The following is a 14,724-nucleotide window of genomic DNA, read 5'->3' as shown; positions in this document are numbered from 1 at the left end:
TATGAGTGTCCCCATGGACCACATGTGAGCCACACTCAGAAATCAGAGAACAAGAGCCCACCTGGAGCTATGTTAAATTCTGTCTCTGAGGACATTGAAACCTAACACTGAGAGTCTGTGGAATGAACCTCTGAAAATCCAGGCTGGAAAGGAGTGGTGGCAAGCCGGAGAAGGGGAATGGGAGGGACGGAACACCGTGTAGCCCCCAGAGGAATAGAATGTGTCTTCTGCATCATGCGGATTATAGTTAGAGGAACCCCGCAGGGAAGCCTACAAAGAACCCAGGAGCTCAGCTGTGCAGAGATTCAGCTGAAACATCCATCAGGCCCTGAGAGCACTGAGGCATCTTAACAGCAGTACCTAAGTATAATATTTCCTATTTCCTTTGCTGTTCTCTCTCCCCATCTCCCGGCCTTGGTAAGGATGCAGGACAGGAAGCAGAAACTGCAGTCAGTGGGCTGGAGGGAGAATAGAAACTCGAGACCGGGAAAGAGAAAAGGACAATATGCCCTCTCTAGCAAAAGACCCATTGGCTGCCAGCTGTTGCTGAAAAGAGGAGAAGTCTTACTTTTAAATCAAGATTTGAGTGTTGCTTTTTATATTAGACATTCTAATCTCTGAATCAAAGCTTTGCTTGACAACTTAAAATAATCGTAGATCTTGATTAAGAGTAGTCAAAAAAATCACAAGACTTCTAGCTGTCCAGGGGCAGGAGAAGTACTACCCTCACTGGTCTGTTTTTAAAATGGCAGTTGAGGAGAGGAATTAAGTCGTTTCTATGGTTTTACTCTGTAAGGACAGTGCAAAATATGTATGGGTTATTTCTTGACACAAAAATATCAATACAAATCTGCTCATTTTTATACTTAATTCTAAATCTCCCCTTGATTAAATTTTTTTTCTTATTAAAGAAACCATTGTCATTCCAAATAATTTTAAGTTTGCCCTTCCAAGTGGATTTTGGGTTTCCTCAGGTAGATGGGTTTTTTCAGGTAGATGGGTTTCTTAACAGAGATTTCCTACCTAGGACATATTCTTGGCCCACAGTGCTGACAGACATGGTAATTCTTATTTATTTTCACTAGAGTCTGGGGTCCTGTTACTAAGAAAGAATAAACAATTAGTAGCCTCTGCTGCTTAGCCTTGTCTCTGAGTTTGTCATGCTAGAACTAAGTTCCCGTGTCTGGAGAGTCTATAATCCTCCATAACTTTGTGTCTAAGTTCCTTCACTGCATCAATTGGATTTTGCATGTCTTTGGCTTTCAAAATATCTGAATAACTTCTACTTGGATTCTGCCTAAGACTTTGTGTTATACAGCACAAAAACTTCTAAGTTTGTTCTCTTAACATTTTAAAACTTATTTTGGACTTTCTTTTTCTATATCTTCCATATCTTTAAACTACTTTTAATATTTTTATCACTTCCTAGAAATTAAAAATAGTTCAGTTTCAAATAATTGTTTTAAATAGTTTTTTTAAATCTTCTCGCTATTTCTTTCTTGTAATTTCTTTAGTTTTCTGCATCTCCTTTTATTTAATCTTATTGAACATATTTCTGATATTTCTAGTTAAAGGAATGCTAATCTTGTTTGTCGCGCACTGCTCTGACTTTTAACAGTTCGTTTCTTCATGTTGTAAGTTTTGATGATGGGGATCTTGTCGTTAGCAGGTATTATGTATGATTTTCTTGAGTTCTTTGAGTGGCTTCACCTTCCCTTTATGTTGCTTTCTTAATGAGATTCTCACACTTTTCCTGTGTCCATTATTTAGGATCCCGATGTATTGTTCTCATTTCCAGGTTCTTAAATGTGTTCCACAGGGTTAGATTGCTGGAAATTCGATCTCCTGGCTAACTGGAGTGTTAATCTGCTATACATTTCCTAGCTTCACAGAGTGTTATCTTTTAATGAGCACTATCTTATAGCATGAGGGAAAATAATTTAATTCAGAAATATTCAACAAACATTCAGTGTTCACTATATGCTTTAAATTATTTTTTACTGTATTAATTTAGTGAAAAGATCTGAGCCAATAGTATAACTGTGTGTATAGTGGACACTCCATAAATGCTCATTGAATGAAGAGCCTTCATAGCATGTATTACTTTATTCCACTCGTATTCTTGGAGACTTATTTCTGTAACCCAATACAGGGAAATAAGAATGTTTTAAATGTTATTTCTTCCAAAATATTTCACAGCTTTCCTTAATGGCCAGCACTGTATGAAATAGATTATTGTTAAAGCTTTATCCGTTGTAATAGTTAAAATATATTCTGTGGTAATGGCAGAAAACCCAAGTTTACTTGGTATAAATAATAAAGATGAAATTGATTTAATGGCTCATTCAAATTAACAATTTTCAAAAGTAGAGCATTTGTCAGGCATCATTTAATCAAAATTCTTACTCTGTTTTTCTGCATTTGTCTTGATTTTGCCTTTTTTGTGATGTTCATGTCCTCAAGTTGACTTTCTTCATGGTTTTAAGATGGCTGCCAGCAGTAATTTGGGCTGTTTGCTTCTTGTAGCTATGTAGTTTAAATCTCCAGAGGGCAGGAGAGAGTTGTTTTCTACAACCATTGAACAAAATTCTTTGGCTCTATTCTGATTCAGTAACACTTGAAATCAGTCACTGTGGCAAAGAGCATTCCATACATCGATAGACTTGAGCCTGGAGTCATTGCCTATCTCTCAGTAGCACCCAAAACAGTGTTAAACTCTAATGAGAAATGAACAAGACATACATGAAGAAAACTACGAAACTCTACTGAAGGATATGAAAGAACTTAAATAAATGGAGCAACATATTAATGAATGAGAGATCTCAACTATAAAAATGTCAGTTTATGTCTATATAGCTAATGTTATGGTAACCAAAATCCCAGATTTTTATGGATGATTCCCAAGTTCATATGGTAGAGGAACTGCAAAAAGGACCAAGAAAGTATTAAGAAGGAATAACAATGGGGTAAGATTTTTGCTATCAGATATCAAAACAATACAATGTTAGAGTAATTAAAACTTGCTATTCATGTGAGAATATACAAACAAATAAGCGGAACAGTATGGAAAAGCCATAAGCAGGCTCATGTATACTTATTTACTTTATGATAAAGATACCATACAATTCAGTGGAGAAAAGACAGGCTGACTGTTCAATGAATTGCAGGGATAATTGGATATCCATTGAAATGAATGAAGTTAGAGCCTTACCTCATACCATTTCCAAAATTATTTAAAATCAAAAGATCAAAAGAATACAAATAATAGAAGGAAACTGTACAGTATTAGTTTGAGAGGCTTTCCTAAGCAAGATGCAGAATCTGGAAGCCAAAAGATTGATTCATTTGCATAAACACTAAAACTTGTACATTGAAAGTCAACATTAAAAGTTAAACATCTATAACCAAATATATATGTCTACTACATATAAATAGCTTCTAAAAGTATAAGAGAAAAGGGTAGACAATGTGATAACGGTCAAAAGATGTTAAAGTCATTGAAAAATACTCATAATCAATAGATATATGAAACGATATTAAATCTCAATAATCAAAAACATACAAATTAGAACAATAATGGAATATCATTTTTCAGCCATCAGAGATTATCAGTCTTTTAAACTATTACCAATACCCACTTTTGAGAAACACGCAGGGAATAACCCTGTTATATACTGTTGGTGAAGGGCAAAATGAGTAAAAGTTAAACATTTATACCCATTAGATTAGGATGGCTGTTATAAAAAAGAAAAATTATAAATAACAGTGTTGGAGAAATCGAACCCTTGCATATTGCTGGTTGGAATGTAAAATGGTGAAGCTGCTGTGGAAAAACAGTATGGTAGTTCCTAAAAAAGTTGTACATAGAATGAAACCATATGATCCAGCAATTCTGCTGTGAGGTGTATACCCAAAAGAATTGAAATCAGGGAAGGGATTCAGACATTTGTATACCAGTGTTCATATTAGCGTTATTAACAGCAGCTGAAAAGCAGAAACAACCTAATGTCCATCAACACATGAATGGATTAAAAAAAAAAAAAAGGCGTATACTGACAGTGGACTATTTATTATTCAGCCATAAAAAGGAATGAAATTATGATAAATGCCATACGACATGGGCAGACCTTGAAAATGTTATGCTAAGTGAAATAAGCCAGACACAAAAAGACAAATATTGTATGATTCGACTTATACGAAGTATTTAGAATAGGCAGACTCATAGAGGCAGAAGTAGAATCGAGGTCTCCAGCGGCTGCATGGGGAGAGCAATGGGCAGCTGTAGTGGGCACAGAATTTCTGTTTGGGCTGATGAAATGGTTCTGGAAATGGGTAATGGTGATGGGTGCACAACATTGTGACTGTACTTAATACCACTGATGTATACACTTAAAAAATGGCTAAAACGATCAATTTCGATATGTGTATTGTTATAAAATGCACTAAAGAAAAAGTTAAATGTTTATATCCTTTGATCTAGCAATTTTGCTCATAATCTACCTTACAGAAAGACTTTCACATGTACACAGAGATTTATGTCAAATGATGGGAGTGTTGGAGCTTTGCAGTAATGAAAAACTGGACATTAATAAAATAGCTATTGATAAATGAGTGGAGTAATAAAGTAATAGTATGACATTAAAAAAAAAGGATGAGCACAACACCAAATCCTGGCAAGGATGTGAAGCAACAAGAATTCTCATTTATTGCTCATGGGAATGTGAAATGGTACAGTCACTTTGGAAGACAGTTGGCAGCTTCTTACAAAACTAAACATACTCTTATCATGTGATCCACTGATTGTGCCTCTTGTGATTTACCCAAATGAGTGGAAAACTTAGGTGCATACAGATGTTCACAGCCGCTTAATTTGTAATTGCCAAAACTTGAAAGGTGTTCTTTAATAGGTAAATGCCTAAATAAACTGTGGTACATTCAGACAATGGAATATTAGTCATTGATAAAAAGAATGAGGCTATCAAGCTTTGAAAAGACATGGAGGAACCTTAAATGCATATTACTAAGTGGAGGAAGCTAGTTTGAAAAGGTTACAAAATGTACGATTCCAGCTGTATACCATGCTAGAAAGTAAAATATGCCAGAGGTCGGGGGAGGCAGGGGTGAACAGGCAGAGCACAGAGGATTTTTAGGACAGTGAAAGGACTCTGATACCGTAACGATGAATACATGTCATTATACATTTGTCACAGCCCATAGAATGTACACCACCAAGAGTGAACCCTAATGCAAACTGTGGAGTTCGGTTGAAAATGATTTGTCAATGTAGGTTCATCAGTTGCAACAAATGTACCACTCTGGAGGGGTTTTGGTAGTGGAGGACCCCGTGTGTATACAGGAATATAACCCCACGTGGGAGCTCTCTATACCTTCAATCCAATTTTGCTATGAACCTAAAGCTGCTCTAAAAAATAAAATGTATTAAAAAAAAATAGTCTTACATACGTAATTGGCATGGAACTTTCTCTGGAAAGAATAAGTTGCAGAACATTATGTAAAGGATAATCCCATGTGTTTTAAAATGTTCTCTCTGTTGATCTATATCTGAATATAAAGCAAAGGAACAAGATAAGCAGGATGCCCACTAGACTTTATAGGGGTCACCTTTGGGGAGGGGATTTTGGGGATGGTGCAGGTGAAGAGAAAAAGGGGACTTTGTTTAAATACTTCCGTGTCGTTTGAGTCTTTTAAAACAATGTGCTCATTTTAACCTCTTGAGGATACATTTATATATTACTTATAATTGGAAAATAATTTTTTAAATAATGGTTATATATGCTCATTATATAGAAAATTTTAAAGTATGTTCCACAATACAGAAATAACCATGTTTTAAATTTTGTGCATTTTCTTGCAGTTTTTTTCTTTCTGATCTTAGGCTCTCAAATGTATCAACAGTTTTGTTTCTACTTTTTAAAAACTATTCTCTGAGTATTTTACAGTATCATTAAAAATTCTTCTAAAACATTTCCTTTGGCTATATAATTATGACACATCCATACCACGAAATACTGATTAACATTTCGCTACTGTTAAGACAATGACATGTCTCCCGTCTTTAGAGATATATATATCTCTTTATAGTGATTATTTCCTTATATAATTGATTGCTAAATGGAATATTGCCTTAAAACATAAATTTTAAAGTTTTGGATACTCTTACGACTTTTTAAACATACAAAATTTTAAAGTAAATGATACTACATTTTTTTTTTTAAAGGAAAAACAGAAGACATGGTACCTATTTCTCCATAACGTTTTGTGCGTGGATTTCGATTAAGCAGTCGACCGGTCTGGATTCTCTTGCTGTTGCCTCTTTTCCCCATTCTCTGTTCTTTGACATTCTTTCCCACCTATGAAAACCTCTATATTTCTTCTCTAATGCTTTGAAAAAAATTTTTTTCTTTAATTTCTGAAAGGAGCAAATCAGAATTCCAAAGCGGCCAGCTTGAATCAGTCTTTCTGTTCTTCTTATGAATAGGCAGTTCCTCCAGGCAGTGAATTAGCTCTTTAGAAAACATGGGCTTTATGTTTCTCAACCCTGAGTGTCTGTAGAGGTGGCCTGGAATGCATTAAAGAGAAGTATTGTGTCATATCCTCCAATCTAAAACCGAAATCCTGTTCTTACTAATTTTAAGTAGTTTTTGTTTTTGCTGCTGCTGCTGTTTTATTCTGAGTTACTAGATTTTTAAAAAATATTATATGCTTTAGTGAAAGTTGGAAATGGGTTTGTTACAGTATATAGTTGGTTCTTGCTTTATGTTATAGAAATGTGTCTGGAGAGTTTGCTGTTTAAAGGAATCTCATGGTGAATACCTTTCCTGAATCTAGAGTTATCACCCCTTTTTCAATTTTTGTAAATGTGGACTTTTATGTTTCTTCTAGCGACAGAAATACTAAGTTATTTTGTTTCAAGGTCAGGCTATAATATTTAACAGTAATTCATCTTTGCTGATGAACTAGATAATATTCTCTCATAGTAATATCTTGTGTGTTTTAGTTGGGTTTGTTGCCACAAGAAAACAGGTTTTGTTTAGATCAATACTTCTCAAAAGTGTGATGCCCCCAACTAGAAAAAGCAGAATCATCATCAACTGGAAGCACGTTAGAAATGCAGATTATTAGACTCCACCCCAGGCCTACTATTCAGAAACTGAGAGGTGAAGCCCAGAAACCTGTATTTTAACAAGCCCTTCAGTGATTCTGATATATGCTAAAATTTGAGAACTACTGGATTAGATAATAGCTATACAGTGGCTAAAAATATCAACTCTTATCACTAGTGGCCTGGGTTTGGTTTAATTCCAAGGTAGGAACTATAGCAATATCTCTTCTAGGAGGTGTGTAGATGAAAAACTGATAGCAAGGGCCGACTTACAAGAGTTGCTTTCATTGTTTCCAGTAGTTGAGATTTTAAGAATGAGCAGAGAGCCAAGAACCCTTCCCTATTGAGCTGAACCAAACTGTTTCAGTACTTAGGATAATTAGCAGAAACTTCTCATTTGATAACATCGTTTAGATTGGCCTCCTTCCATTGCCAAGATACTAAAATGACATCATGAAATCACATTTAAAATACCTAAGATTATTTTCAGAATTAAGGAATTGCTGAATTAGCTCTTTCAGATGCTTTTGTTAGTAATTAAAAGCAGACATTCAATACCTAGATGACAATTCATTAATATCATTGATATATATCTATTAATTATTGGCTTGTTTTTATATATAAATATTAACTTTTTGGATAATATCTACCTATCTGGTTATTTAAAAAATATTTTTAATGGAAAAATGTTACGCTAATATGTATGTGTATTTTTTCATTGGAAAATTTTCTATTCCTGAATATAAATGTCACATGCATTTTTTAATTATTTCAAGTGGATTCTTCAGGGTAGAATATTAACTTTGTAAACATGGTATTATTTTATGCATGTTTTAAAGAACTAGATCTCCTTGCTAAATTTAGGGCTTTAGAACTCATTTTGGCTCTTAAATCTAGAGAAGATTTTTGGTTTTTAACTTAGGAAGATAATCTCAAGAAGAGGTATAACTGGTTTGGTGGTGGTGTCTTGGCACTGCGAGGATCTCATTCGTGCTATGGATTAAAATCAGTGATGACAGAAGCATTAGAAGAAAGCTGACAACGTTCCCTTTCTGCATACTGAGAAGTGGAAGATTTCCTAAAGCTAGGGTCACGCTACCAACTTTTGAAGATACTATTTGTGATTTTTAAGCAAAAAAAAGGGCATCTACATATTATTCACCCTCTACATATTAATAGGTCATATTGTGAGAGAGAAGTTTCACAATAGAAAGAAAGCATTCTTCCAATCATTAATTATTTTCTAAATGTTTGTAACTCAAGAATGAGGGAGGAGTGGAATTTATTTTAAGAAAGCCCTTACCCAATCAAATGAGTCTGAAATTTCTGGCTAGTTTATAGCCAAAGATGTGGTGGACAATTTCTTGTGGTTACTTATTTAGTTGGGCCCAGGCGAGATTAAAAAAATTAAGAAGGGAGGGCAATGTTCTGAGATTAACCAGCCCAGCCACATGCTAATGAATAGTCTATATCCGTGGCCTCTTTAGGCTGGTATTATTTAATCCATTTCCACATATAATTTATTAGTTTCTAAGCTTAGTAAAATGCTTAAAATGATCACTTTTAAGGTGCATAAAATATACATAAAATTGGCCACAAGCTAATAAAAAATTTTCCTTCTGTGAGAACTTAGTATATAAAGTATCAATTCCTCGTAAAATACCTTATTTAAGAATAATAAGTGATGTATTTATTTTTGACTCAGTGAAACAGGTCACGATACTACAAGTATATAAGAAACAGTCTAGGGTGTTTTGAAAAGATTAGTCAGAAGCAAAATGAAATTTGAAGAGAATTTACATTGAACACATTTTGAATATTCAAGTTCAATTTTTAAATAATATACCTCAAGTTATTTGGGCTGAAGATACATCTCGTTTTGTCTTTTGATTCATAAACTTCGTGGTTAGCAAGTTCATCTTAGCAAGCCATTTTATTTGTTTTCCCTAGTTATCTGAGGGAAACCAAAAGCACACAAACCTACAAAAAAGCATCGAGAAAGCTAAAATTGGCCGACATGCAACGGTAAGTTTGTGTCTGTGGATTCTTTAATAATGTCAATTCTAAATTCGAAAATAAAGACTCCTCCTGTGAGGAGTATGTCATTCCTACCAGAAGAGAAGTGAGTCACAGCAAAGGACATGAATGTTCGACTTGGTGGAATTCACTAATTGTGAGTCTAGATTTATTATTATTATATTGTATATGGCAGCATAGTGTGGAAGCATAAACTCTGGTGCCAGACTGCCTGGGTTTGAAAGTCTCCTAAACTCTCTGTTCTCAGTTTTCTCAGTTGTAAAATGAGGAATAATAAAATCTACCTCATCGGATTATTGTGTAGATTACAGTATTATTGGCAAAGCACTTAGAAGAGAACCTGGCACAAGACAGGCCCTATGTAAGTCTTGGCACAGAACAAATTGAAGGCTATCACTGTGGTATCCTTGTGGCCTTGTAATACTTCTAAATTATTTAAATGAATATTGACCTATTTTCAAAAGTGCAGTGTTCTCTAAAGTGTTATGTTAGGGGTTTTTAAAAATCACTTTACGTTCTAGTTCCATCATGATCTTAGCTATGGATTTATGGCTTGAGAAGATATTGAAGATCAACATGAACCACAAAGCATTCCATCTAGGCCTCTATTTGTACCACTTGATTGTGAAAGAGACACAAAGACTTGTCACATTATAGAAAAGAATACGTCATAGGTTTACAGTGGCTTTATGATTTTCAGTTATTTCACATACCTTTCATGCGAATAGTCAGCGTAGTTACAGATAGGAATTGAAGAATGGTGATTTCTGAAGAATATTTAAGGGAAGGTAAGTTCTGGACATAACCTGAAGCTATTTTATTTCTTCAGTTGATCCTTTTCTTTAACATCAGCAATAACTTATAGAAGCACCTTCAGCTAATGGTGACATACCTATGCCCTCAAGTTGTCAGCCAGTCTGCTGAGTGCTACCTAGCCCACTGGAACCATTGCAACTAGGGAAAAACTGAGCAAACCAAGTTGTTGCCTGCAGCTATCACAAGAGTGTGGTAGTTCAGAAAGACTCCTGAGAAAGATGAACTCTTGGTGTTCATCCTGAGCTCACCATCAGGATTTTCAGAAATACATAGCCCCTGTCTCCTGAATATTATTTATGGTGGTGATGTCGACAATGATGATGAAGAAATAGCTAACATGACTCTACTGCTTACTATGAGCCGGGCAGGTACTGTCGTAAACACGTTTTATATATTTATTGAATTCTGCCAACAGTCCAAGGAGGTAGCTACTTTTTGAGTTGCTGAAGGCATGAAAAGGTTAAGTAATTTGGCAAAGATCTCAGTGCCAACAACATTCTGAGGTGGCTCCCATTTCAGGGTGTCTGGAGAACTGCCATTGCATCACACGGGTATTCACTTGTTTCTCTCTGTCTTCATTGGCTTTTTCTCTTCTCATTTTTCATTGTGGAGCATGTATATAATTTGGGTATGGGTGGCAAATAATGACCATCTTATATTGTAGTTATTTTAAAATCTCTCCTGAGCTGTGCTAATATGGTATACACTCATCATATATGGTATTTATGTATAAATTAAAATTAAACGATGTAATTCAGTTTCTCAGTACCAATAGCCACATTTCATGTACTCGGTAGACACATACGGCTAATGCTTTCTGTATTTGAGAGCGCAGATCTAGAATATTTCTATCATTGCAGAGTCCTGTTGGACTATGCTGCTTCAGAGCATGCTGCTCTGTACATGCGTTCTTTTGTACAAATTGTAACTGACAAAGAGCTCTCTTCGCCTTGGCACCAAAGAGAACAGCTAAAGGAAAAAAACAAAAATTCAAATACAAAAACAAGCTAGCAGGTGTTATTAGGCAGTGTGAACTACTTGATTTTGCCTCAGACATCCTATAATTCTATACTATAACCTTTGCCAGTGTTTGATTTTCATTTGGATTTAATTTTCAGGTTTCACACATATGAATTGAATATATTGAATATAGCACTGTAACTTCTACCTGTTGGAACTATGGCTGGAAATTTCACATGCCGTTTATTGGTCATAGTGTTTAAAAGCTGTATTCTGATTTAGCTTTAAAGGAAAGTGATAGACCACAAGCTACTATTCTGTTCTTTCTAATATCTTTAACTATTTCTAAAGGTTATCCTTAAAAGTTGAAAAATTATCTAGAACACTTAGAGAAAATTATATGATTATTGATGTTATCATAAATATGACATATATAAAGAGACAATCTTGTGAAACTACCTAAGAGGCAGTATAATTTTTTTGCTAATGTATGATGCCATAGTCTTTGAGTTCATACATAATTGGTAACCTCTTATCTATTTATGAGCATTCTGTTCTACATATTAATTCCCTTTCAGTTAGTCAATATATTTAAAAGATGCTTGAGATGTCAGAGAAGAATGAGAATTGAGTTTGTTTTTATACTATAAATATATGTATGTGTACATATAATATGGTCACATAGTTATGAGAAATAAAATGAAAATGTCTATAAAATGTATAGCTTTATAACGTATGGTATTTTGTCTGTCTTAACTGTACATAAACTATTGTGAATGCAGGAAGAGCGAACCATGCTAGCAAAAGAACTTTCTTCACTTCAAGAACAAAGGGAACAGCTAAAGGCAGAAGTGGAAAAATACAAAGAATGTGACCCGCAGGTTGTGGAAGAAATACGTAAGTTTATCACATCTTGAGGATTTTTAGCTTTGAAAGAATTTATACTTCTAGTTGCCTGGTAACCATTCTCCATGTATATGAGAAAATAAAGCCATTAATAGTATTAGTGCTTCATTTATGTTTCCAGAAAGGAGCCTTCATGGTAAAGCATTGAACAGTGACAACTTTGAAATTAAGCATTTCAAGAGTAAGGAAGGCGATGGGGTAGGAAAATAGACATAAAGTATAAACTTAGGAAACCGAGGAGTCCGAGGAAGAGCTAAGCTGGCCCCATGTACATTAACTCTACGAAGAAATCCACCGTTATCGTCTAGGAAAAATGATAGGAAACATATAAGAGTTTGCAAGTTGCAGAAAATCAGTCTGTGCATTGACTTCCCTATTGAATATACTAATGATATTTTGCCCTACTTTTAAATCAGATTCCCCAAAGCTGCATTTTGAATGATTTTTATGTATTTATGTAAAGATAGACGTGAATATTTGAGGAAATGAAAAAGTTTATTATAAAAGACACTGCATTTAATTGCTTAGGAAAATATACATAACCTCACAGTTTTCTTTCTTAACCTGTCTTTTCATTTAGCGAACTTCACCAAGTGAAACTTTTGGAAAAACTGATATTATGTTTCTGAAGGCTTTGAGAGAAACTGAAAATATTTGTCACTTTAAAATTAACCCAGAAATAGTTCGATTACAATTAAACTCTCTTTGGTGATATTCTTCACCATTAAAAAATTTTAAGCTGCTCAGTTAGTGTAATCTAAAATCAAACTTAATTTTAGAGACAGGTCTCCACTTTGCACAGCTCCAGGGGGCACTTTCACATACAAGTAGCACACAGCCTGCCTCAGAGAAGTAGAGGCAGAAGAATTCCCCTAAGCCAGTCATTTTTTGTAAATTAAGTATTTGGGGAGACATGTTAGCGCTTCATGCCGCCCACAGATTCATTTCATTTATCATCATCCTGCAGAAGAAAGTGCTAACCACATCTGCTGCTACAAAATTAACCACTTTAATCTGTTTTAAAGTTTTATCCCATATCAAATGACCCTCAAGTGAACACACGCACATAAAGCAGCAGGAGACAGGTAGGAGGTTACCGCCAGGAAGCGAGGCCTGCTCATGCTTCACCTGTCCTTCATTTATTACTCTTTCCTGGTTCTGCCTTTCTTCTTGATTTCAGTTTGTATAATTCTTGAACTTTTTCTGTGAAGTGCCAACTCTTTGCTTACCTGTTTATTCTCTTTTCTGTACAGGACCCTTAGCCATTCCCAGTCAGGCCATTCCCAGTCAGGCCTTCTGCTTTTCTACTTTGTGGTCCTCATTGTATTGCTACAGCTGTTTCCCTGCTTAGCTGACCCTGATTTCTACTTAAGACCTATTTTTACAGTACTTTTCATAAGTTTGATTATTTCTGTCCTCTCAGGAATGGCGAAAACTCTTATTTAGGCTTATAAAATTACTCTGACTGTACTGATGGTGATGCTAAGGCACTGGGTCATCTTGAGGTACAGAAAATCAACAGGGATAGAGAATCGTGCCAGACCAATTCATGAAGTAGGAAAACTTTTACTTCAGGTGTATAATTTCAAATGTTACCATTTCTTGTACCTCTAAATCAGGCAGCAATTTTAGCAAATGCATTACCTCTGGAAAAATTGAACTTGAAGAAATTTCAAGGTATAGAAAGGTTGATGGATTTTCTGCAGAGTAGAATGGCATAGTTGACGAAGTTGTAACTAATTTTATACTGGTTTCCTGAATTCTGCTGTCCATTCTTAACCTTCGAATTTAAAAGCTTGGTAATTTGTCTCTCAACCCAAGGAAAACATACCAATGTGAATGAGTATTATGGATATGAGATCTAATTGAATTTAGAGTTAAGAGACTTTTATCATTCTTCATCTACATCAGACCTAGATTATCTTTTAATATTTATTTATGCAGCCACATAAGATGGATCTATATTTGGATCCTTTAGAATTTGTAATGGTGGCTCTATTACAGATGTATTAATTTTTGACATTTTCACATTGTACATTTCTGATCTTAGTAGGGAAGGTGAGGATAAGTTCCTCCTTCCCAGCTTTGTGCTATTTTTTTCCTCCATTAAAAAATATTATCTAATTTTATAGAACACATTAATTATAGAAAACTACAACATTTAATACATACTAGAGATGTAAGATAATTACATTATTCCATAACTATGTTTTTGATTTGAAGATAGGATATCTTTTTGATGGGAAACAGCCAAACTACAATCTGAAGGAAAAGAAATTGTCAGTCTGTATACCTGTAAGAAGAATTATTTGTCTACTTCAGTTCTTTTATAGAGAAACGTGCAGTTCCTCTGCTTTTAAAATTCAGAATGACTAACAAAACTTTATTCAAATATGGAACTTCTTCCAGCCAAGATAGAGTAGTAATGGACTGGATTTATCCTCCCACCTGAAAAAAAAATGTACACACACACACACACACACACACACACACACACAAAATAATGATTTTTCAAGATACTTGGTATCAGACAACAAAGAAGAGTGATTCTTAGAGAAAGGAAACAAACAAAGTGAGCCTTCCAGGTGTTCCAGCTTATTTTGTTGAGTTTCCTAGCTGTGGCACAAGGAAGGAGAACCTAGGCAGAGCTCTGCAGACTCCCTTCGTTGAGATGACACTGAGAATCAGGAAGACCGATGTGGCTACAGTTTACAGGCCAGCATACTGGAGCGAAGAGAGTTACATAGAGAACCCTGGATATCTATAGAGGGTTCCCCTCAAATATTTAGTGCATGTGGGGGGAAACTACCCAAATCTGGAAAGAACAGTCTCAGAATTAGAAGGAACAGTGCCAAGCACTCACATAGGGCCAGGAATAATGT

The 14,724-nt window shown here is 35.0% G+C and overlaps 1 protein-coding gene across 3 annotated transcripts in view; it reads left to right on the top strand.

The window, feature by feature from the left end:
• Positions 1 to 14,724, top strand: part of MND1 (meiotic nuclear divisions 1) — an 81,487-nt gene that overhangs the window by 24,422 nt on the left and 42,341 nt on the right. For all 3 annotated transcript variants that reach the window (XR_895824.2, XR_002780112.1, XM_011359362.2), the window contains exons 5-6: positions 9,074 to 9,148; positions 11,719 to 11,833. Coding sequence is in view for 1 of the 3 variants with exons in the window: in XM_011359362.2 (XP_011357664.1) it covers positions 9,074 to 9,148; positions 11,719 to 11,833 (190 nt within the window). In the remaining 2 variants the exon portion in view is untranslated. The remainder of the gene's footprint in view (positions 1 to 9,073; positions 9,149 to 11,718; positions 11,834 to 14,724) is intronic.

The sequence above is a fragment of the Pteropus vampyrus genome, unplaced genomic scaffold (genome assembly GCF_000151845.1).
Source record: "Pteropus vampyrus isolate Shadow unplaced genomic scaffold, Pvam_2.0 Scaffold47, whole genome shotgun sequence".
NCBI classification, from domain to species: domain Eukaryota; kingdom Metazoa; phylum Chordata; class Mammalia; order Chiroptera; family Pteropodidae; genus Pteropus; species Pteropus vampyrus.
Note: the sequence above shows the minus strand (reverse complement) of the source record. Positions and strands in the feature narration are given on the sequence as shown.